General features: G+C 51.8%; 2 protein-coding genes across 4 annotated transcripts; one reads left to right on the plus strand and one right to left on the minus strand.

The window, feature by feature from the left end:
- Window positions 1-129: 129 nt before the first annotated feature.
- On the minus strand, window positions 130-5,814 carry PARP3 (poly(ADP-ribose) polymerase family member 3). 3 transcript variants are annotated; one of them, XM_075513820.1, is made up of 11 exons: window positions 5,706-5,814; window positions 4,830-5,025; window positions 4,481-4,606; window positions 2,864-3,037; window positions 2,356-2,491; window positions 1,887-2,113; window positions 1,577-1,723; window positions 1,346-1,423; window positions 911-1,085; window positions 571-717; window positions 130-452 (listed from the first exon to the last, which is right to left on the minus strand). In XM_075513820.1, exons 2-11 carry the CDS (start codon window positions 5,010-5,012, stop codon window positions 283-285), a joined length of 1,563 nt encoding a protein of 520 aa, XP_075369935.1. In that variant the 5' UTR covers window positions 5,013-5,025; window positions 5,706-5,814; the 3' UTR covers window positions 130-282. The 3 variants fall into 3 exon arrangements, with proteins under 3 accessions (XP_075369935.1, XP_075369934.1, XP_075369936.1); XM_075513819.1 differs by having other exon boundaries at window positions 911-1,108; window positions 1,315-1,423; XM_075513821.1 differs by having other exon boundaries at window positions 298-452; window positions 543-717; window positions 911-1,108; window positions 1,315-1,423.
- A 1,700-nt stretch (window positions 5,815-7,514) lies between these two features.
- RBM5 (RNA binding motif protein 5) lies at window positions 7,515-22,968 on the plus strand. Its single transcript, XM_075514549.1, has 24 exons — window positions 7,515-7,645; window positions 7,803-8,265; window positions 8,599-8,754; window positions 10,760-10,829; window positions 11,313-11,386; window positions 13,731-13,814; window positions 14,552-14,612; window positions 14,767-14,832; window positions 14,982-15,142; window positions 16,092-16,189; window positions 16,655-16,742; window positions 16,957-17,034; window positions 17,123-17,195; window positions 17,748-17,833; window positions 18,158-18,236; window positions 18,506-18,597; window positions 19,152-19,316; window positions 19,790-19,936; window positions 20,017-20,088; window positions 20,523-20,702; window positions 20,911-20,985; window positions 21,463-21,560; window positions 21,639-21,768; window positions 22,352-22,968. Exons 1-24 carry the CDS (start codon window positions 7,629-7,631, stop codon window positions 22,475-22,477), a joined length of 2,739 nt encoding a protein of 912 aa, XP_075370664.1. The 5' UTR covers window positions 7,515-7,628; the 3' UTR covers window positions 22,478-22,968.
- Window positions 22,969-23,378: the final 410 nt, after the last annotated feature.

Genomic DNA, 23,378 nt, shown 5'->3' on the forward strand with positions numbered 1-23,378 from the left:
CAACAGGCTGCGGCCCCTCCAGAGCCACCCACCACCATCCCTGCGGGGACCCACCACCACCCTTCCCACTCTGCACCCGCCTCGCTGGGCAGGAAAGTGCCAGCACTGCTCGGTACAAGGCACGGTGTTTTTATTCATGGTCAAAGCAGGCTCTGTCCCCACACCAGCCTGTCCCTTGCCAAGCCCCAGGTGGGGTGGCCAGAGAGTCCAGGCCGCTGTGCTCCAGGCTGGTGGGCATCACCACCTGGTGCTGGGACGGGGCCGCCCGGTGCCCGGGCACCCTCAGAAGCGGAGCTGGACAAGGTAGCAGATCTGGCACTGGCTTTCCTGGTAGATGAGGTACTCGGACTGGCTGAAGGAGGAGTCCTTGTAGGTGGGCATGGGGATGGGCTTGCCCTGGCACACCAGCACCTTCTTGCCATCCAGCAGCACCTCCTCATCCTGCGCAGGGTCTGGGTGAGAACACACCCCCCAACACCACGTCAAGCCCGTGATCTAGCCTCTCTCCCCCACCGCCCCGTGTCCACCCCAGGCCCACAGACCTCACACCCCCTCCTGTCCCAGGCTCACCCGGCTCCGTCTGGCCACAGGCCAGGACGCTGTTGTAGTAGGCAGGCGGCTGAGAAAGCGTGGGGTCATCACAAGTGATGCGGCAGGGCTTGCCCAGGGCCACCCCCACCAGGAACATGATGCCAACCTTCTTGGATGTGCAGCCCACTGCCATGGGATAAGGGGATGGGGATGATGGCACCAGCCCTGGCGTTCCCATCTGGTCGTGCCCAGGCCACCCCAGCACGGCCGGACTGGCTGCCATGGCAGGGAAGGGGCTTGGCATGCCCAGCAGCTGCCTGGCAGGGGGTACGTGAAGGCAGCTGGGCTCCCACAAACTCTGTGAGCCCAGGACCCTCACCGTAGCAGGCTGACTTGCTGTTGGAGGCGAAGTAGATGCCCTTGCCCACGTGCCCGCCCGAGTGGGGCACGATGCGCAGCCCATTCTTCAGGATGGCTGCGACCCCCGCCACGTTGGTGCTGTGCCAAAGCAAGCGCCGGTGCTCCAGGAGGTCGTGGGCCTCGAAGCGCTCATCCTGGAGAGATGCAGAGCTAAGGGCTGTCCACGGAGGGAGACGTGGGTGCCTGGGGGTGGGAGACTGCCAGCCAACCCCCCTAGCCCAACCCCAGTGCCAGGCTGGAGGGGCAGGGGCGTGGGTGCTCGTTTGCCCCTGGCCAGCTGTTCTCAAGCCTCCCTGGGTGGAGATGCCCGGAGCCCTAATGCAGACGAAGCTCCATCCTGGGGTGCAACCAGGGTTTCCACACTGTGGGACAGGGATAAGCAGCTCCTTCTCACCTCACCATCTCGGGCCACCTGCCAGATGTTGAGGATGTGGAGTTTGTGCCCAGTCTGTGTCACATCGTTTTGGATCAGCTGCCAGGGAGGGAGGCAGGAAAGCGGTGGTGTCACCACAGGCAGCCATCCCAGCAATGCCCACAGTCCCCCTGGGGCAGTGGGGACCTTCAGGGTGCCCGCAGGCCTGGCACGGTTGCTCCCGGTCATGGGGTACCGTGGCACAAGCGGCACCTGGTATTCCCGGGAAGCCGGGTCCAGCAGGGAGAGCTGGCAGCAGAGCAGGGCGTAATCCTGATCCAGCGGATGGACGACTTCCTCCTCCTCCTCCTTCACCTTCTGTGACTGCAGGCTCTGTGCCACCTCGATGTCGGCCAGCACCTGGCAGGAACAGACCGGGCACATCCTCAGCACTGGCGCTGGGCACCGTGCCGGGGGGGACCAACCGGGGCAAGCCCAGCCTCCTGCCAGCACCTGCCCCTGGCCAGCACCTCCCTGCCCCACAGGCAGGAGCCCTCCTTGGGGGGGATGCCACACATCTCACCAACAGCATGTCCTTCTTGGCACGCAGCAGGTCAGGGGAGTTGATGGGGGGTGGCCGTGCCCGCCCAAAGTTATGGGGGATGATGGTGTAGAAGCGGGAGGAGAGGTCCTCCAGGCGGGCGGCCTGGGGGGGCTGCTCTTGCAGCGCGGCCTCCAGCTCCTTCAGCACCTCGGAGCCCCTCTCAATCTGCTGCTCGCTCAGCTTCCCCAGCGGCATCTTCTTCATGTCTGGCCGGGACGACAGGCGAGGGCACAGGCGAACCCATCCGCCCCACTTGCCCCACAGCTACTCCTAATAACCTCCAGCATCACCACGGGCACCCGCCATGAGGGGTCCACAGTCCCACCAGGTGCCGGGCTGTCAGTGGGAATGCTCTAAAATCCACTGGCCCCTCTGCCCCGTTCATCTCCCCACCTGCACCCCTGGCTGCAACCCCCAGACCCACCCCGTGCCACCCATCACCTCCTACCTATATTCATGGTCTGCATGGTATCCTGGAACATGTTGCTGCTGAAGATGAGGGACACCAGGTCCTGCGTGGCTTTGTCCAAGGTGCAGGGCAGCACCCGCTGCTTGCAGACCTTGTCCCCGTCCACACCGTCCACCTGCAGACCCCCAGCATCACCGCACCACCTGCAAGCTCACGGGAGGCTGCGGGGGCACGGCACTGGGGCTGCCCGTCTCAGTGGGGAGAGCCTGGCCCCTGGGCAGCAGAGCGATGGGAAGGCGCTGCCTCCACGTCCCATGACCGATGCCACCCAGATGCCTGTGGTTCTCGCTTGGGATGTCTTCCCACTCCATCTCAACCCTTTAGCCCCAAATCTCTGCCCACAGGCTGTTTCAGCTCGCACCCAGACCCCTCCCAAAACCCACCCCATCCTGCTGACCCACTTGGATGTGCTGGTGCCCAGTGGGCCAGGGGTGGGATGTCAGGACCACCCCACTGCGGTGACACCCTGGCTGCCCGCCACACTCACCTCCTGCCTGGGCCCTGGCTGCACCTCAATGACCGTGTACTTCCCTGGCTGGGCAACGAAGTTCTCCCTCGTCAACCATCTGTTCTTGGTCTTCTCCCAAAACTTCTTCTCAAAGTCCTTCTTGGCAGCCTCCAGGGAGGCGGGGGTCATGAGCTTGGTCTGGCCGTCTTCCCCCTGGCAGCGGATGACAGCGGTCAAGACCCTCCCCGCATCCCTGCTCCACTAGCCCCATGCCGGGGGGAGCAGCCTGGGAGCAGGGGGGCTGTGATGGGGGGGCTGCAGGGCACTGAGCAGGAACATGCCGAGCCACTAGCAGTGGGTCTGGGGGTCCATCCAGCTCAGGGAGACAACCCAGGACTTCTTGCTGGGGTCACCTTGCAGTGACAAGGTGCCATGTGCCCTGGCCAGGCTGACACCATTGTGTGGGGGCAAGACCTTGAAGCCCCCCCCCAAAAAGGGGCTATAGCAGGGCCACTCGGTTGCTCGCTTTGGGACTGGAAACAAGGGATGGGGACCACTAGGTTCATCCCCAATCCTTGGGGGTCCCAAGGCAGGGTGGGGACAGCCGTGGTGGGGAGGACAAGTGGTGCTAGGGTGGACTGCCCAAAGGGTTGTGGTGAATGGAGTTAAATCCAGTTGGCAGCCGGTCACAAGTGGTGTCCCCCAGGGCTCGGTGTTGGGTTCTGTTTAATATCTTTATGAGTGATCTGGACGAAGGGATCGAGTGCACCCTCAGTAAGTTTGCAGATGACACCAAGTTGTGCAGGAGTGTTGATCTGCTTGAGGGGAGGAAGGCTCTGCAGAGGGACCTGGACAGGCTGGATCGATGGGCTGGGGCCAACTGTATGAGGTTCAACAAGGCTCAGTGCTGGGTCCTGCACTTGGGCCACAGCAACCCCATGCAACGCTACAGGCTTGGGGAAGAGTGGCTGGAAAGCTGCCCAGCAGAGAAGGACCTGGGGGTGCTCATTGACAGCCGCCTGAATATGAGCCAGCAGTGTGCCCAGGTGGCCAAGAAAGCCAATGGCATCCTGGCTTGTACCAGAAATAGTGTGGCCAGCAGGACTAGGGCAGTGATCGTGCCCCTGTACTCGGCACTGGTGAGGCCGCACCTCGAATGCTGTGTTCAGTTTTGGGCCCCCCACTACAAGAGGGACATTGAGGGGCTGGAGCATGTCCAGAGAAGGGCAACGGAGCTGGGGAAGGGTCTGGAGCACAAGGCTGATGGGGAGCGGCTGAGGGACCTGGGGTTGTTCAGCCTGGAGAAAAGGAGGCTGAGGGGAGACCTTATCGCTCTCTACAACTGCCTGAAAGGAGGGTGTAGAGAGGTGGGGTCGGTCTCTTCTCCCAAGTAACAAGTGATAGGACGAGAGGAAATGGCCTCAAGTTGTGCCAGGGGAGGTTTAGATTGCACATTAGGAAAAATTTCTTCACCGAAAGGGCTGTCAAGCATTGGAACAGGCTGCCCAGGGAAGTGGTTGAGTCACCAGCCCTGGAGGTATTTAAAAGGCGTGTAGGGGTGGTGCTTAGGGACATGGCTTAGTGGTGGACTTGGCAGTGCTACGTTAATGGTTAGATTTGATTGAACCTAAATGATTCTATGACTCTATGACTCACCACGCGGCCCCAGCGGGTCCAGACGTTGTAGGTACTGCCATGCTCGATGAGCTGGATGATGTAGAACTTGTTGTTGTTGGCGTTGATGTTGGTCTGGTTCAGGGTGCAGCTGTAGTCTTCGTAGACCTACAGCGAGCAGCACAGCCCAGGCTGGCACCTGGGCAGCGTTTGGGGATGGGGACGGGGTGGGGCATGCAGAGCTGTCCCAGAGGGGACACAGGGGGGTCTGCAAGGAAAATTGGGGCTGCCCCTGTGTCAGCAGGGCAGGGGCTGCCCTGGGACTCCCCCCATCCCTCCTGCCCATGTCCCCCCATGCCAGCCCCTCTGGGTACCCCAGCCCTGCTCTCACCCGGGCGCCTGGTTCCGTGCTCAGGGGACACAGCCTATCGATGGTGGCGGGGGGCTTCTCCTTGGGGGCACTTTTCAGGGCTGCCAAGGTGGAGCTCCAGGCATCATCCTCCTCTCCCCGCTTCACTTTCTTGCCCCCGCCATCCAGCTGCTTCGGGGGGGACGCGTAGCGCTTGGAGGCCATGGCTAAGCCACCCCTGTGGGGCCAGCGCAGCCTTAATGTCCCAGCAAAATCCTCAGGAGAGCAGAGCAGGAGGCAACAGATACCAAGCCGCCCTTCCAGGAAAGTCTGTCTGGGCTGTGCCTGGCTTTCCCTGCGCCTCCAGCCCGCAGCTGGGCTGGAGGAGGAGATGGGACCTCTCCCTCCGAAATGTCTCAGCCTTGCCCCTCTGCTCGGGGTGGGGGGAAGAGCCCCTTGGCACCCTCCAGCCCCCAAGGGAGCCCAAAGGGGGGACACAGCCCAGCGATGCGGAGGCAAGGGGGAGCGCGGGGGGGACACGGCCGCTTGCGCAGCAAACTCAGGTCAGAAAAGCTGGAAGAGGTCGAGGGTCCACTGGAGGGGCAGGGGGAGCCTGGCCTCACCAGGGACCCCCAGCCCCCACGAGTGTGTCCCCAAGGCTCCCATAGCCCTGTTCCCCCAGGGACGTGCAGGAGGGGAAAGCATGCAATGCCCCCCCAGACATGCAATGCCCCTCCCAGTCCCCCCCAAGCTCAGTGAAGGGGTGCAGCACCCCGCAGGGCGAGGGCGTGGTGCTGTGATTTGGGCACAGGGGGGCTCGGGCAGCCCCTCTTCTCCTGTGCCCCCCTGGTCCCAGCCAAGCAGGGGGTGCTGAGGGCAGCAAAGGGGGCAGCAGGGCAGGGAGTGGCCATGTCCTACCTGTTCCTGCTGCCCGAGACCAGAGAGCCCGCTGCCAGGCACAGCCGTTCCCTGCTGAGGAGCCTCTGGGCAGGTCAGGCAGCCCCAGGCAAGAGCAGGCAGCAACCAGGGATGACAACAGTTGTCATGCCCCGGGCTAGCGCATGCACCCTGTGGCAATGCCCGCCTGCCTGCCTGCCAGGCGGTCCGCGGACGAGGGATGACTTTGCAACCAGTTGCCTCTCCAGCCAGCCCCCTTCCGCCATGTCTGGGACAGAGAAAACAGTCTTGAAAGGGTTAAAGCCTGCATCATTTTGCATGTGAAATCTCTTTTCTTGGGTCCCTGCCAAACAGGCAGGGAGGAGGACAAGATTCTGGCATTTGAACATGTTTTGAAGGGTTCGTGGCCATCGCTGCCTTCTCCTGCCTGCAAACCACCTTGCTATGAGACGCACGTCCCCAGGCAGGAGTGGCTGCGCAGCCGGTGGGAACCGGTGGCATGGGCAGGAGGCAGAGCTGCCCTTCCTGCTGGGGACGTGGAGGGGACGATGCTGCTGGAGCCAGAGCATTTGTAGCTCCCGGGCTCGGCCACGTCAGCCTGAGGCAGTGCAGGCGAGGGGACAGCTCCGCGTCCTCCCTCGGGGGCAGAAAAAGTGATTTAGTTTTACCAAGGCAGGTACTCCTGCAAAGGGACTGCAGCCCACGGAGGAGCCCACGCCAGGGCGGGTGAGACAGCAAGGGTGAGTAAGCAGCAAGGTGTGGCAGGAGGAGACCGGAGGCTCCCACCCCGCGTGCCACCCGCTGCCTCGCCAAAGGAACGGGGAAGGACTGAATGTAGGGTGGCGAGAACATGGGGAGTGGAGACCACGAGCGGGAAGGGGAAGTGGTGGCTGGCGTCGAGCCTGGAGAAGGAAAGGTGTTTGCCCGAGGAGTCCCTTTTCTTTATGTCTGCTTTGCTTCTCCATGCCTGGATCCGTAGGTAAAAGGGCCCTTCCATGGGCCCACCACCCTCTCCAGAGCTTCCCCACTTCCCACTTCTATAGTCAATGGCTCAATGTCCAAGTGGAAACCCGTAAGGAGTGGTGTCCCTCAAGGGTCCATACTGGGACCTATTTAATATCTTCAGCCACACAGACAGCGGGTTTGAGTACCCCCCCTCAGCAAGTCTGCGGGTGACACCAAGCTGAGTGGTGCGGTTTATTCGCTTGAGGGAAGGGATGCCATCCAGAGGGACATTGACAATCTGGAGGAGTTGGGGTTGTTCAGCCTGGAGAAGAGAAGGCTCCGGGGAGACCTTATTGCAGCCTTTCAATATATAAAGGGGGCTTGCAAGAAAGATGGAGAGAGACTTTTTACCAGGGCCTGTAGAGACAGGACAAGGGACAATGGTTTTAAACCGAAAGAGGGCAGGTTTAGACAGGACATAAGGAAGAAACGTCTTGTGATGAGGGTGGTGAGACACCGGCACAGGTTGCCCAGAGAAGCTGTGGATGCCCCATCCCTGGAGGTGCTCAAGGTCAGGTTGGACGGGGCTTTGAGCACCCTCATCTAGTGCAAGATGTCCCTGCCATGGCAGGGGGGTAGGACTGGATGATCTGGAAGGCCCCTTCCAACCCAAAGCATCCTGTGAGCCCACGATCCACAGGAAGGCAGGAGGAAGGAGGGAGAACCCCAGCCAGGAGACTCACTCCCGCCCAGGGCGGCAGAGGGGCCGCCCCGCCCTGCACTACAACTCCCGGCGTGCCCCGCGGCGGGCGGCCACCGCTGCGCCTGCGCACCTCTTGGAAACTTCCAGGCGGCGGGCGCGGTGCCTGCTGGGTAGAAGACAGCCAGTCACCTCGGCGCCATTTTGTGGCGAGGGAGCGAGGGGTTGCGCGCGTGTGTTCGGCGCCCTGTGGTGGCGGTTAGCGCTGCGCTGTGTGCTTGCGGATCGTGGGCAGCGTCATGGGTTCGGACAAGCGGTGAGCGTGAGTGGGAGTGCGAGGAGAGAGGGGAGGCAGGGAGGGAGGAAGGGATGGAGAGAGGGGAGGGGGCGGTCGGGCGGCCCCGCGGGGTGGGGGATGGTGGGGGTCGCTGCGGGCTCTTCTCGTTCTGAGCTCGGCTCGGTGTGCCCCGCAGCGTGAGCAGGACGGAGCGGAGCGGCCGCTACGGCTCCATCGTGGAGAGGGAGGACCGTGATGAGCGGGAGTCCCGGAGCCGGCGCAGGGACTCTGACTATAAGAGGTCCAGTGAGGAGCGCCGCGGTGACCGCTACGATGACTACCGCGACTACGATAGCCGGGACTACGACAGCCGAGACTATGATAGTCGCGATAGCCGAGACTGCCGGGACTACGACAGCCGGGACTACGACAGTCGCGACAGCCGGGACTGCCGGGACTACGACAGTCGCGACAGCCGGGACTGCCGGGACTACGACAGCCGTGATTGCCGTGACTACGACAGCCGAGACAGCCGGGACTACGATTGCCGGGACTACGACAGCCGGGATTGCCGAGACTACGACAGTCGCGACAGCCGAGACTACGACAGCCGAGACTATGACAGAGACTACGACAGTCGCGACTATGATAGCCCTGAGGTGAGTAGGGCGGGCGAGCCGGGCCGGAGCGGTGGGCGCTGCAGCGCGGGGCAGCTCTGGCCGGCCCGGGGGGGAGGGAAGGGGCCGGAGCGGGCGCTGGTGGCCTCGCCCCAGCCCGGGGTCCCGGTACGAGCCCTCCTGGGGCCGGGGGTTTGCAAGGGTGAAGGTGAGAGGGGGGGTTGGAGCTCGGTGTTCTGCCTGAGGCCGTCAGGACCAAACCTGAGGAAGATGCTGCGTGGGGAGTTGGTGCTTTTGTTTTGCTCTGGGTTTATGGCATTGCGGGGGCATGCCGCTAGAAAGTGCGGTGGTTAATTCTGAGCGCTGCCTTCTCAGAGGGAGCGGGAGCGCAGGAACAGTGACAAATCAGAAGATGGATACCATTCCGATGGCGACTATGGAGAGCACGACTACAGGAACGACATTAACGATGAGAAAGAAAGCAAAACCATCATGTTACGTGGCCTTCCCATCACGGTTACAGAGAACGATGTAAGTTGCCAGGAAGGGGCTTTGCTTTTTTTTGTGCTCTGGGAAATCTGCGGTTTTGTGTCGGCAGGTCTGTCTGGTAGTCGCTGCTGCCATTTTGTTGAAAGCTGCATCATGGTGGCCCCCTCCAATGTGTTGGTCGTGCTGCCATTTTGAATCCTAAAAGGATTTAAACTGTCCCTGTTAAGTAACAGAGGTCAGTTGAATATTAGGCAGTTTCTTTCAAACAGAACGATCTGTGAATAGTGTTTTTTCATGCATGTTCGGATGCTTTCCCTAAGAGTGGTTTTTAAACTGCCTGCTCTTTTTAGCTTTCATTATAGGAGGGAAGAGGCAGGTTTTTTTCCTTCTCACCCATCCCTCTGGGAGAGTGAGGGGAGGGGGAGAGTCAGAGAGGACGTACTTGAATTTTTGCTGGTCTTTATTGAGGCCAGAAGCCCTGACTGGTGGGGTTACACACACGGAGCTCCTCAGCTAAGTACAGCCCTGCACAAAGCTGCTTTGTGTGGGTACAGCTGTGGAAGTCATAAAATGGCTGCTGTGGAGCTGACGGAACAAGTACAAATGAGCTTGGTGCATGGTTATCTAACTTTTTTGGATAGAAAGATATTGAAAGTGATCAGCTTTGAGCGCTTTTTTATTATTTTTTAAATTTTTTCCTTGCTGGATTATTTTGATTACCAAGATACAAGCCTACAACTGTTATTTGAGGGGCGGGGGGGAATCCTGTAAAAGCCGAGCTATTCCAGTTTGTTTTCAGGCAGAAAACAAACCTGCCTCTGCCTCTGAGATCTTTGTGTGTCGATTGTTAATACGGAGAATCCTTTTGCACCATTTCTGCAATGGAATTTTTTTTTCTTGACCATTCACTACCCTTCTAATATTGAGTGTTCCTTTTAATCATTGTGTGCTGGTCTAACGTTTTTTAAGTGCTTGATAAAGCGTAGGCTCCTGCACCCAAATGAGACGACCCAGTCAGACATTACACAGAACATTTCAGAACAGTTTTTGGTTCTGAGATATTAATGTTGTAGCTCTACAGTTGTGCAAATAAACTGTAGCATAGTTCGTGGCAAAATTTAATTCTGGACTCATCTTTAGAGTGTAGATGATGCATCTTGGAACTACTAGTTGTTTTCTTAAGTTAACATTACTTCGACACTTCTGATTGTGTACATATTTTTCAGCTTTTTCCACTTTTTTTCATGAAAAAAGCTACTTGTACTGAAGAGGTCAGTTCCAGTCAGCATGTAAACGGGCAGCTTTAGATCAGTTTTGAGTCTGCTGAGCAGCCCTGTTGTATGTAATGTAGTTTGAGTTCTGTAAGAGCTGATGAAAAACCTCCTTTTGTCTTCTGCTCTGACATTTAAAAATTCGTTAACGTGTTTCTTTTTCCTGTATGCCTCTCCGCAGTAATTTATGTAGCCTGTGCCACAACTTAAGCAGCTTTGTTATGGCTGAAGAACTGACGTCTCTTTAGCTTGTTCTTTGATGATACATTCTTCACAAATCTACTCTGTCCCCTGAAAAACAGAAGGGGAACTGTTAGAGGATGAGAACTATAGTGTGAGGCTTAAGAATACATGCATCGTGGAGCCTCGCAGTGTAGCGTTCTTGTTTTCCTTTGCTAGGAGTCAGGGGTATTTAGATACACGGGGAGAAGGATGCTAGCCCTGTCTTCATAAAAACTTTGGAGCAAGCACAGTATTTGCCAAATCTTGCACAAATAACCTTGGAATACAAGATCATAGTGATTCAGATTCTGGAGGATTCTGGTGTAAGTGAAGACAACAGTTGTTTTAGTGTAGCAGAGGACTATGTGGGTTCTCTGGTGCTCGTCAGTCTCCTGTTAGGTTCTCCCTAAATGTTTTCTTTTTCTCTGAGATAGCATTGAGAATTTTATATTTCTATGTACCTCTTGCATGTACTGTAAGGTAGGTTGCTTCTGTGACTGTCCTAGCTGTCTGCCAAGATGTTAAAATTTAACTGTGATTAAAATCTCATGCAGATTCGGGAGCTTATTGAGTCCTTTGAAGGTCCTCAGCCTGCAGACGTGAGGCTGATGAAAAGAAAGACAGGTGAGAGCTCTTAATCCAGTTTTTGACATCACCTTCCTCTTCCCCAGCCCAAAAGAGTATCCAGAATTGTCCCCAAACTGCAAGCACATGCAATAAAAAAAAAAAAAATAAAAGGTTTGCCATGGCTAAGGAATGTGGCTTTTTGGAAGACTTTTAGATAGCTGGTCAACATGTTAAAAGAAGTCTGTCTACAGGGGGTTTTGTTAACAGGTATTGGTAAGTAATACTAGTATAAACCCATTTAATAGTATGTAGTCTGTTGCATGGTTACCTTTAAACATGGATTCAAATCGAGTGAAATGTAGCCAGTTAAGGGAGCTTGGTTCCTTGCCATGGCAAAATAACGAGCAGATCCCAGCAGTTGACGTCGCATTTGTAAAGCTGCTTTGTCATGAAGTAATGAAGCAGTTGGAGAGAGATTCACCTGTTTTAAAGGAACTGACTAACACAAGTATCCCGTCTATATCTGAATGCTGTCTCTAGGTGTAAGCCGTGGTTTCGCCTTCGTGGAGTTTTATCACTTTCAAGATGCTACCAGCTGGATGGAAGCCAATCAGGTTGCTTCACTCACCAAGTCTAGATATTCCTGAAAATGGAACAAGTCTGTACAGTTTAAAAAAAAAAAAAAAGGAAAAAATAAAGGTGGAAGGAGTGGTTTGTTCCATAACAGTGATTTAAAAGAATAAAAGCTTTGTATATATTAAAATTCATAACAGTAGGACAAAATATCAGGTAACATTAGGAGAGAAAATTGGCTATTTTGAGCACTCCCTGGTAAAATGTGCCATTGTTTTAAATTACTTGGTTTTGATTTAATTGGCTCATGAAGGTTTAGCAAGTAGTCCTTAAAAATCCTAACTTATTTTCACCTGATGTTTCATTCTCTGTTGCCAGAGAAAGCACCAGATCTCTGCATTACATTGGTATTAACCCTGAAAGAGAAGTACCAGTTCATGGCAATAGTGCATTCCCCCAGTTAAAGGGGGAGAACTGTCTCTTCTAGAGGAAAAGCATGTTTCTTGCAACTAAATTTGGTAGAAGGTGAATTCTTGCATACGTTATGCTGTGTATTTTGGCTTTTTTGGACTAGGACTTGATAAGGAGCCAAAATGCAATAAGACTCCTAGTTTCTTTTCCAGTGAGATTTTCCTGTTGCACTGCAAACAGTTTCACTGGCTTTTGCTCCTTTTTGAATATTCATAATGTGTTTTAACAACAGAACTTAAAAATTCTCTCAAAGTGAGCAAGGTGTATCAAGCCTTTTTTTTGTTTGTTTTTGAGTTTCTGATGTGAAGGTCCCTGGGCAGCATGAGAAACAGTATTCTGTACATTGGTGTTATGCATAAAGAAATGGCACCGTAATGGGATTTCTAGGCAGTTAGTTCCAGCAGATGGAAGTTGTCTTGTGCCTTATGCTGGAATAGGGTTTCATGTGTCCCATACCATGGGTGATTTCCCCAACCAGAGAGCAGCGTTCAAATGTTGTTTTCCTGACGTGCTGTTCAGTAGGGTTGGTGGATGCAGCGGGAAGACTTATATCAAGAAATTGATGCTGAGCATATTTTCAGAAACAAGATAATTTTAATATATACAAAGCTGTACTGATGCATAATTTATTGAAATATATTCAAATTCACTCCAGTAACCAGCCACCCTAGTAGCAGGGAAAACGTAGAATCTCCCCAGCAGCCCGGTTGCTGACTGTTAGATGAAAGAATGATGTATTGCAACTATGCCAGCAGCTTTGTTTCTATGTGTGCATATCCAGTGAGTGCTGGGCCCTCCAACCCTCCCTCCTGCCGGTAGGAGAAATGGCTTTGCCCTATTTAGTTGCGCAGAATGTGAGAGCCTTATTCATGCTACATGCTAGATCTATGTCAGACCCTGTTGCCAGGACCGGTGACTTTTCTGGTACTTCTGTGGTACCTCTGCAGTAAGCCAACCTGCTATAAAAATAGTACTTCTATTAAAATGTCTGGGGTTCAGCCTCTAATATGTGCTTCCTCAGATGTACTTCCACCTGTTTGACTAAAATATGTTGGTGGCCATATTTTGAAAGGGCATTCTGCATACCCACGCTTGGCAAAGTGTGAGGCCGAGAATCAAGGCTTCTTAAATAGATGTAAATTCCTAACTCCTCTAAAGTCAGAGTGAGAGGACATGCTGAAAGCATTATGAACTTTTCCTACCCCTGGAGAAGCTTCACTTGCAGTCTAGTTACTCATTTTGGAGAGCTCCTGCCTGAATGAAGAACACAAACCTCTCGTGCAGGCTTCCAATTGAACTGATGCATTAGTCAAAGGAAACCACTCTGAGTTACATTTCAGTTGATGGCACTTGTAATCCAGCCTCCAAGAAGTCTAAGCAGGGTCCCTTTGGGAGGAATTACTGTATTTTGAAAGGGACACTTCTGAAGAAAGTGCTTGGAAAAGTAATCTAAATGTGGTTGTTAAAAGGTCTGGGGTGTTTGGAGTAGGGGAAGAAGTGAAGCAGTCACCTAAGGACATGTTTAAAAAGTCGCTAAGTGCTATACCAGAAGTGAATAGAAATGTGGGGGCAAAGAGACTCCTAAAAATGTGTTAATCCTGAATGCAGCAAGTTAGGACTTTGTCTCCTTCGAGACACTTCCTGGTTCCATGTCAGCGTTTAGTGTTTGGCAGCTTTTTCAACACTCCCTGATTCCGTTTATCTTTGCTCCACATCCCATTCTCTTACTGCCCTCGTCCTCCTCTCTGCAGGATTGGATGGGCAGGGTGTAGGTGGCGGTGGTTGTCCTCCACATCCTCCCCATATGTTGTCCATTTAATTCAGGAGCACTGATTCCTCCGAAGGGTGCTCTGCCATGGGAAAATGGACATGTGTGCCTCGATACAGGAATAATTGAAACCACTTTTTTTGCAGAAAAAGCTGGTGATTCAGGGGAAGCAGATTGCGATGCACTACAGCAACCCCAGACCTAAATTCGAGGACTGGCTTTGCAACAAGGTACAGTGCATGTTTTTATTGGAGGGAGTTTGTCTTGGCTTCAGTTCTCTTCACCAGCTCAGTGGTTTGAACAAAGCGATACATGATTCAGACCTGCTCGTACTGCTGGTCTGTATTACATCATAGGAATAGTAAGACACAGGAATGAAAAGGTTTTGTAGCTCTGGTGGCAAGGTAGATGGGGTGATAGAGGTGTTGCCCCAAAAGACTGCCCAGAGATTGGGCAGTGAGCTGTACTAGGATATGAAGTCGTTAGGTGATGACTAATCTAGTGTTCAGTTGCTACTGGTCTGCTACATACTGCTGTGCGCTCCTTGTTTGACACACACCGCCCCCCCCACCCCCACCCCCCCGCTAAGTGGAGATGATTTAGTAAGATGAAGACCAGGCTGTTTTGTCAGGCTTTAACTACGCTTTTTGCCCATAAAGATAAATTGTTTTCCAGCCTGCGTTTCATTTTAATATTGTGCTTTTCAGAGTAGTTGCTATGCGTGGGATTGTGAGTTGAAGACCACGCGGTTAAAAAAAAAAATAATTCAGGATGACTAGGGAAAAGGTAGCTGGGTGTTCTGAAAAGCAGCTGTGATAGGGACAAGGGTGGCTTTTGCGGTTCTCAATTATTCTGGTGGGTTTAGCTTCATTGTTACTTTGTGTGAATGTCTAGGTTTTGTTACAGCAAATGCCGGCATTGTTACAAATTACCCAAGTTCTTACTAGGCTTCTCTTGTTCCTTATAGTGCTGCCTTTACAACTTCAGAAGGAGGCTAAAATGCTTCCGCTGTGGAGCAGACAAATTTGGTACGTTACATTGGTCTCTTTGGCTGTGTTTGATTTTGTGGGAAACTTTCTGTCCTATATAGGAAACAAATTTCACTGTAGGTCCTAGGCTGGCTTGTGGAGTTTGAGTGAATGAGCCATATTGTGACTAAAATATTTTCCTCTTCCTATGAAGATTCAGAACAGGAGGTGCCACCTGGAGCAGCGGAAGCCGTTCAGTCTGTGGATTATTACTGTGATAGTAAGTTATCTTTGACTTGCTGTATAACATGAAATGTAAACATGGGTACTAAAATCCTTCCTGTACCTCAGACTGCCCACTGAAGAACTTGAAGTACTCTGGCAAGCCGTTATGTGCACAGCTAATGTCGTACTTTCTTTTCTTCTCAGCCATCATTCTCCGAAACATTGCTCCTCACACAGTAGTGGAATCCATCATGACTGCCTTGTCTCCGTATGCATCTCTGGCTGTCAATAATATTCGTCTTATCAAAGACAAGCAGACTCAGCAAAATAGAGGCTTTGCGTTTGTGCAGCTGTCTTCTGCCATGGTGAGGGCCTTACTGATGTGTTGGAGAGAAACAGCTTGTGATTGTGCTTCTGTAGCTGAGCCTTTGAGCTGTCTGAGGGACCGCCCCAGTTCAGTGAGAGTTAATTGACACTCAGTGTGTCAAAGCCTTTCATCATTAGCTGCAGTTTGGAAAGAAGGTGGTAGGATGTGAGCACATTGGAAAGCTATTTTCGTAGCAGAGTGCTGTTCTGGATTGAAGGCTAGCTTCACACTTGGATCACAAAAATAATGGTCTGGGATCATATTTTGATCACAAAAATTAAGGGCCGGGGTGTAGAATGTGGGAGAAGGTGCACAGAATTGGGCTTCTTTCACCTTGAGGAGGGGGATCTTGCTGCTGTCTGCAGCATCCAGTGGGAGGGTGTAGGGACAGCAGAGCCATACTCTTCTCGAGGGCACCCAGGGTTAGGAATGTAGGCAACAGCCATAAATTGAAACACAGGAAATAGCAGTGAGGTACAAGGGAAACCTCTTAACTGTGAGGGAGGTCAAATACTGGCACAGGGTCCCTGAAGGGTGGTAGAATCTCTGTTCCTGCATATACCAAACTTAATCAACAGTGTGATCTATTTGGACCCGCTTTAGGCAGAGTGGAACAGTTTGGTTTTGGATGAAAACGGGTGCCTGATCTCAGTCTCTGCTGGCCTCCTTTTTGGAGTAATTTGGGGCAAACATCTGCTTTATAACGCTAAGGTTTTTAGAACGTTTACTATTCAGTGGCCCAGGGAAACCTGCACTAAGTGCGCATGGGCTATGATCGGTCCCATGGTGCTCTTCTGAGTGTGTACAGTATGAGGAGATGGAGCTTTAGCTGGTCTTACAGCTTTAGCTGCTTTCAGTGGCATGTATGTGAAAAGGTGGAGCTTTGGGAACTTCTGAATCCTTCTCAGTAACCTGCCTCTCATAATAATGAGTATTTCTCATTGTAGGATGCTTCTCAACTGCTGCAGATTTTACAAAGTCTTCAGCCACCATTAAAAATTGATGGCAAAACAATTGGTGTTGACTTTGCAAAGAGTGCCAGAAAGTGAGTTCTGATAGCAGTTGATTATTTCCTCCCTCCCCACCCCACCCCCATTTATATAAAAGATTTGTAGTTGTCACCTGGGCTTTTATTAAGATTACTGTCACTCCAAAGTTTTGCTTCCCTTAAGTGTCTTGTGTTGCATGCATCCTGCTCTTCATTGTGTGTGAGGAGAGTGAAAGCAGCGTTTCCTACCACCCCTGTTTCCAGTCCTCTGAAGATAACATTGTAACTGCTTGTGTACACAGCACGCTTTTTTCCTTGGAAACCTAGTGACTTGTTGACTGTACAAGAATGAATCTAAAGTTCCTTTACTTGCCAAGCAGTGCTTTGGCTCGCTCGTTAACAATCAGAATGTTTATAACCACTAAGAAATCCATGCGTAAGGGCAGACTCTACTTCCTTGCATAGGGAGGCACTTTAGAAAAAAGCAGTATTTACTCAGATGCCTGATTTTTGTGGTTACAGAGACCTGCTTCTCCCAGATGGTAACAGAGTCAGCGCCTTCTCTGTGGCAAGCACAGCCATTGCTGCAGCTCAGTGGTCGTCCACTCAGGTATGATTTGGAGGCTGTTGCTCATAGTCCTGCTTTCCTGAGAATGAAAACATAGAACATATAATGTCACTGCTGGCCACTTGCTTGGTTGAACTGACCAAAGCTGCTATGACAGATCTGGTCTGACAGTTAGGCTGGAGCCTAAGCAGTGTTGAAATTCTTAAATGCAGTAACCTGTCTGTCCCTGACAAAAAATTACCTGCTCGAATTTCAGCCACAGACTGGAGAAGGCAGCACCCTTGACTACAGCTACCTCCAGTCAGGACAGGATGGCTACACACAGTACGCTCAGGTTAGTAGTGGTGGTTGTGCTCTAACCGGTAGGTGGTTGTAATTTGGGCATCTGCTCATCTTGCATTGTCATTCATTTCCCTTTGCAGTACTCCCAGGATTATCAGCAGTACTACCAAAATCAAGGAGGAGTGTTGGACACAGACACAGCTACCATATCAGGTAGTACTTCCGACATCTGGGAGATGCTGCTTTTTGTAATGATAGTTTTGCAACAGTGGTATTTTATCTTAGCCTTTATGTTAGTTTGCTGGGCAAAGGGGGACTTGGCTCATTTTGCTCTTAGGATGTCTGAATGAGTACATGTTTACTAGAGAACCGTAACAAATCCCTTCAAGTGGAACCTCTAGTCTACAAGATGAGAGAGCAGCCTCTGTTGCAGACTATTGCTAAAAGCCTTCAACTCCCGAGAACTGTGTAAGCAGCTCTAGACAAATCTTCAGTGCTAGCAGCTGTCAGAGGCCAGGAGTCACTGACTTTGGGAGCAGAATATTTCCTCCTGAAAAGGAAACTATTCCTTGTCTGGTTAGAAAATACCCACTGTGTATCTGTCTCCTTTTGAACATTTATTGGCTTGTTTGGCTGCTGGAGCTGGAATTGGGAGCTGAAACTGTAAACAAAGTAATTTTAGCCGTAGGATGAAGTACTGTTTTACAAATTAGTTGGCTTATGTTATGTTAGTAGGCTTATGTTAGTATGGCTCTCTGTTGGCAGGAGCTCCGGTCACTACCACCACAGCTGCAGTTGTGTCCCAGAGTCCTCAGTTATATAATCAGCAGACAAACTCACCTGACTCTCCGGTAATTACAGTGTTAATTACTCCTTGCTTTCAGTGCCAGGGTTATGTGGGATATCTGGCTTCGCTGTGACCTTTGCTCTTTAAAGTGGGTGGTACAGCAAAGCTGCTGAGTGTCCACAGGTTAGTCACAGTGCTTGTGGTCATAAGTCATCTGCCACTTCTCTGCGATAGCACTTGCCTTTAACAAAGAACAAAACTAAGTGTACTGGTGAAGAGCGGCTAGCTGTTGTGTGTGTGGTGTGGGCTGCTCATGCCTTGGCTCGCTGTCCTTGCACCTTGGTGAGAGATTTTCTAATTGAGGTTCCTGGTTTGGGGTTTTTTTCAGACACAATCAGCACCGTCTACCACTAGCACTCAGGCGCAAACGGCTCCCCCGACTGGCGTAGTCCCTGGAACCAAGTACGGTAAGCAGTTGGGAGTTGCTCTGGGGGACAGGTGTCTTGTCACTGTATAGCAAGAGAGAGACTTGGCTTTGGCTGAGTGCTCTTATCACCGTATGTCAGTGGTGAAGCTGTCCCTGGAGAGTGTATTCTGCACGGGTAATTAAGAGTCCTTCACAGATGTGTCTGCCGTCGTGGCTGATAATAATCTCAGAATTTTACCTGAAATGTAGAAAGATACCTGTCTGAATCCAACTGGAACGACCATGTCCCACACTTTAATTTTTTTACAGCTGTCCCTGACACTTCCACCTACCAATATGATGAATCTTCAGGATATTATTATGATCCTATAACAGGGCTCTACTATGATCCTAATTCCCAGGTAAACACAAGTTCTTCCCACCTGTCTTAACTGTTAAGGTCCATTAGTTCCCTGTCTCTCATCATATGAGTGAAATTAACTTTGAGGTGCACAAAATACCAAACGTTGCGGATAACTCTCAGCAGTGTGTGTAGGGCTGGGACTTGACTTCCCTCTGGTATAGCCCTTCATTTGTCTCTCCTTTCCTTAGTTTTCCTCCCAGTTTGGCCCATACAGGATTAGCATTTGTCACAGATGCTGTAATGGAGCTATTTCATTGTGGAGTGCCCAGCAAAGTACACCCAGCTCTGGGCTCTGGTGGGTCGTCTCTTGGGAGAGGCAAAAGGTTCTCCATGGTGCTGTTGGGCAAAACGCCCGTCTTTAGGGATGGAGGCTTCCGCCACTTCGTGCCTTTTGACTCCTTTGTGGAGTCTGCAGAACTTGTTTGGATTCTGCAAAACACCTTCCCATTTGATGCGGTAGTCTGAATCAGACAGCTTGCTTGGGTTCTCCCTTGGACGCTTAGCTTGTATGAGGCGTGTAACTGTATGGCTCTCTCTTCCTCTTTCTGGCAGTATTACTACAATGCCTTAACCCAGCAGTATCTTTACTGGGATGGCGAAAAGGAGACCTACATGCCTGCTGCGGAAGGTATCACATACCAACAAACAGCTACCACAACCACCACCAAAGAAGTGAAGGAGAAGAAAGAGAAGCCTAAGAGTAAAACAGCTCAACAGGTAAAAGATAAAATGGGATCGTAACTGAGCTAAAGTATTCTGTGGAATAGGATAATAGTTCTCCTTTTTCATGACAAAGGAAATCCTAGGTTATTCGGTGGGGTGCATGCCTGCAATTTGCAGCCATTGTAGAGGGCTGAGGAGGGGTGGAGTTGGCAAGGTTCCAGTGCAGAAATAAGCTCTGCATAGGAGGAACGCATATGGAATCATGCCAGGACCAGTGGGAGTATAACTGAGCTGTCACTTAGAGGATTAGGTTGATAAGTAGGGTTCATATAGTAAAACAAGCAAGCTGCGGTATCTTTGAACACTGTATACAGGGAAACAGCTGCACTACATCCAGTGTCCTGTGATTTAAAAATAAAAGGTAGTGGGTTGCCTTGTTCTGGAAACTGTATGCAAGATTGAATCTGTGTTGTAGGCGATTGCTAGCTGTGAGGGGAGCTGTCTGAGCAAACCACTCTGCATTTCAGATTGCTAAAGACATGGAGCGCTGGGCAAAGAGTTTGAACAAGCAGAAAGAGAACTTCAAGAACAGCTTCCAGCCACTGAGCACCAGGGAGGAGGAGCGGAAAGAGTCAGCGGCTGCAGATGCAGGCTTTGCCCTCTTTGAGAAAAAGGTGAAGGTGCTGGCAATAGTGTGCAGCGGGGTGTGGTATGGCAGAGAGCTTGGTGCTCATGGCATTCCTGTCTCATCCAGGGAGCTCTGTCTGAGAGACAGCAGATCTTGCCAGAGGTGATGAAAAATGGGGACGACGAAAATCCACTGAAGGTGAGTATGAGATTCCTGACAAAGGTATTCCCAAAGGTTACTGGTAAAGCACTTCAGAGGAGGTCTAGCAGATACTTGCTTTCCAACCTGGATTTCCATGGCATCATCTCTAAAAGGCTGTGGTGGTTACAGTGGTCCGGTGCAAGTGCAGTAGGCTGAGATACGCTGAGAAAAGCTGTGATTTCTAGCCTCAAGAGCTCAGTTGAGGCTTTCAGGTTTCTAAAAACTCTGTACTCAAATTATTGTTTGGCTAGTGGGAACTAAGTCTTGGCAGCCACTGTAGTGGCTCTTTCGAGTTGCATTTCATCCTTACCAATGAGAGTGATGCCTGTCCTGTGCAACAAACACCTCTACAGCCTCTGTGTTCCCTTTCTGGGCTCTCCTCTGAACTCTGGTGACACTGCACTCCCCTTAACACCGTCCTTCCTTTCCAGCGTGGCCTCGTGGCTGCCTACAGTGGTGATAGCGATAATGATGAGGACTTACTGGAAAGAATGGAGAATGAGGAAGAGAAGCTGACTGACTGGAAGAAGATGGCTTGTCTGCTGTGTAGAAGGCAGTTCCCAAACAAAGATGCTCTGATTCGGCACCAGCAGCTGTCCGACTTGCACAAGGTAGTTGCACTATGCTGTCAGGAGGTACTTGGTTGCTGTAATTCAGTGCGTAAACCAAAGCCGTGATGCATGCTGCTGTTTGGAAAACTGTTCCTTGTAAAGCAGAAATAGTTGCAGGTGGATTGTTGCTCTCCCGGAAGTCAGCTAGTTCCATAAAAAGAGCTGTTGTGCGTTTCACGTTGTTAATGTGAATCTCTTCTTGTTTCAGCAAAACATGGATATCTATAGGAGATCAAAGCTTTCAGAGCAGGAACTTGAAGCCTTGGAGCTGCGTGAGAGAGAGGTCAGTGTTGAGACGAGCAGATGAGTAGCTAACGGAAAACCTGTGCAGAGGATATGTTGAGCTCTCCTTATCCTGACACACGTCACTAGAGATAATCCTCGTAAGCCAACCCCTTCGTGGGTCAGGGTTCAGAGCTGTCCTGTTGCATGGAGAGAAGTGTCCCATATCCCACAGCTACTGCTTAGCAGGGAAGGATCCTTCCACCTGCAGCTCAGGGCTGCCAGAACCGGAAACCTTTGAGTGGTGATCAGCAGCTAATCCAGCAGGTGTTGGGGCCAGGCTCTTCCTTCCACAGTGCAGGTTCTGATGTGCTCCAGGGACTTGCATTTGAGGTTCTCCTTGCTGTGGCGTTAGTCAAGCCATGTTTTAGCAGGCTGCAGTGGGCAGCTTTCTATAATAGCAGGCATTTAGCTTCTGTAGCTCAAAGATGAACAGAAGTGTCTTTAAATCAGTACTAAATCTGGTTACCTCATGCAGATGAAGTACAGAGACAGAGCAGCTGAGAGGCGGGAGAAGTACGGCATTCCAGAGCCCCCTGAGCCGAAGCGCAAGAAGGTCTATGACGCCGGCACAGTGTATGTATCTGAAAGCTCCTCAGCGATTGCTTCAATGCACAATGAGCAATTCGGTTAACTCGTCTCTTCTTCCTGCAGTAATTACGAGCAGCCCACCAAAGATGGCCTTGACAACAGTAATATAGGCAACAAGATGCTGCAGGCCATGGGCTGGAGGGAAGGCTCGGGCTTGGGAAGAAAATGTCAGGGCATCACAGCACCCATTGAGGTGAGTAGAGATGCGTGCTTCCTTGATGAGGTTTGGTGCCTTTTTCTATGCGGAAGCACTCACTGTTGAAGATCTCTTGTGGACGAAGCTGTGCCATCCACAGCAAAGCTGCCTCTGTTCACATTAGCTCCCGCTCCTGTTTGTCTCGTCGGATGCTAAAGCTGGGGCAGAGCTGGGACTCGGGCAGGCAGGGCTGCGCTTCCTTCCTTCTGAAGTCAGCTCCTGAGGCGCTGTGGCAGCAGGCCTGTGCTCGAGCTGTGTACCCCAGTGCTGCTTAGGGTGGGCTGCCCTCCCTCCGGCTGTTGGCTTTCCAGGGTTTGTCTGTGCTCTGGGTCACACCGTCAGGAACTGTGTTCTGTGCAGTGTCACTTCAGCTGCTGTTGGGGTGGGGTTGGAGCAGTGTGAAGCCAGCAGGCGTGGGGCTTTGTGTGCAGTCTCATCTCCTGGTGTCACTATTTATGGCTATGTGGGATCCCTGGGGGAGCTTGAGAAGCTGGCTGGTCTGATGAGTTTGTCTGTGGTGTCCGGCATGGTGGTGGGGCCTCTCGCTGCAGAGCTGAAGCGCGTCTCTCTTCCCTTGCAGGCTCAAGTACGAATGAGAGGAGCTGGCTTGGGAGCCAAGGGCAGCTCCTACGGCGTCTCCACTGCAGATTCGTACAAAGACGCGGTGCGGAAAGCCATGTTCGCTCGCTTCACGGAGATGGAGTAACACGCTCTGGTCCGCAAAGCACTTGTTAGCCAGAACTGACTGTTAAACTCTGTAGCCTTGGTGGCCTGGCTGTATTCTGGTTATGGTTTAGAGTTGACCATTTCATTCCCTTGGACTGTTTTCCCTCTCGGCATGTCACACTTCCATGAGCAGATTGTCTGAACTGCCCCAACTTCATGCTGGAGAGCTCCTGGTTAGACCAAAGGGGATGCCGCTCTTTATACGGTCCTGTATATAGTGTAATGTATTTTGTGTTTGGAGCGTGTTGTCCAGATGCCGCTGCTGCCCTCCAGAGCAGGGGCAGGACCTGTTAGCTGTGGTTTCACACCGTCTCTGCTCTCCTTTTGTTGTATTGTCTGTCTGGTTTTTGTTTTTGGAGAACTTTCCTGTACATTTTGTATGATACATCTTTGTATAGACTTTTTGAAGACTTTGATTCTAGTTGCCAGTTTGGCTCATTTCCAAAAGAAATACATCCAAAAATGATCCTATTCCTGTTTCTCGGTGGGTGAATGAAGAATAAGTTGCCAATGCTACTTGTCCTTTCTGTGGTTCTGCTTCTTCCTTGACGAGACTTCATCCTGGAGTCTCTCTTCCACGCAGTGCTCTGCTTGCCTGCTTCCTTTCGTCCCTCTGCTGTGCCTTGTCCCGAGTGTCTTTCTCCCAGCTTCGGCATGAACGCTGGCTGGTGGAGGACCAGATCTCCTTGTATCCCTTCCTGCCGTAGCTACGGGAGCAGGAGAGGATCAGCAGAAATGTCTTCTGCAGCTTGCCAGTTCTGCAGTGTTACCAGCTGGTCCCCGGGCGGGTGGTGGGCTGAAGGGGAGGATGGCTGGCCTGTGTGGCCCCTCTGGGCCAGGTTTCTGTGCTCCACCTGCACTCGCTTGGGCCTCTGGGCACA

The sequence above is a fragment of the Mycteria americana genome, chromosome 11, assembly GCF_035582795.1.
Source record: "Mycteria americana isolate JAX WOST 10 ecotype Jacksonville Zoo and Gardens chromosome 11, USCA_MyAme_1.0, whole genome shotgun sequence".
NCBI classification, from domain to species: domain Eukaryota; kingdom Metazoa; phylum Chordata; class Aves; order Ciconiiformes; family Ciconiidae; genus Mycteria; species Mycteria americana.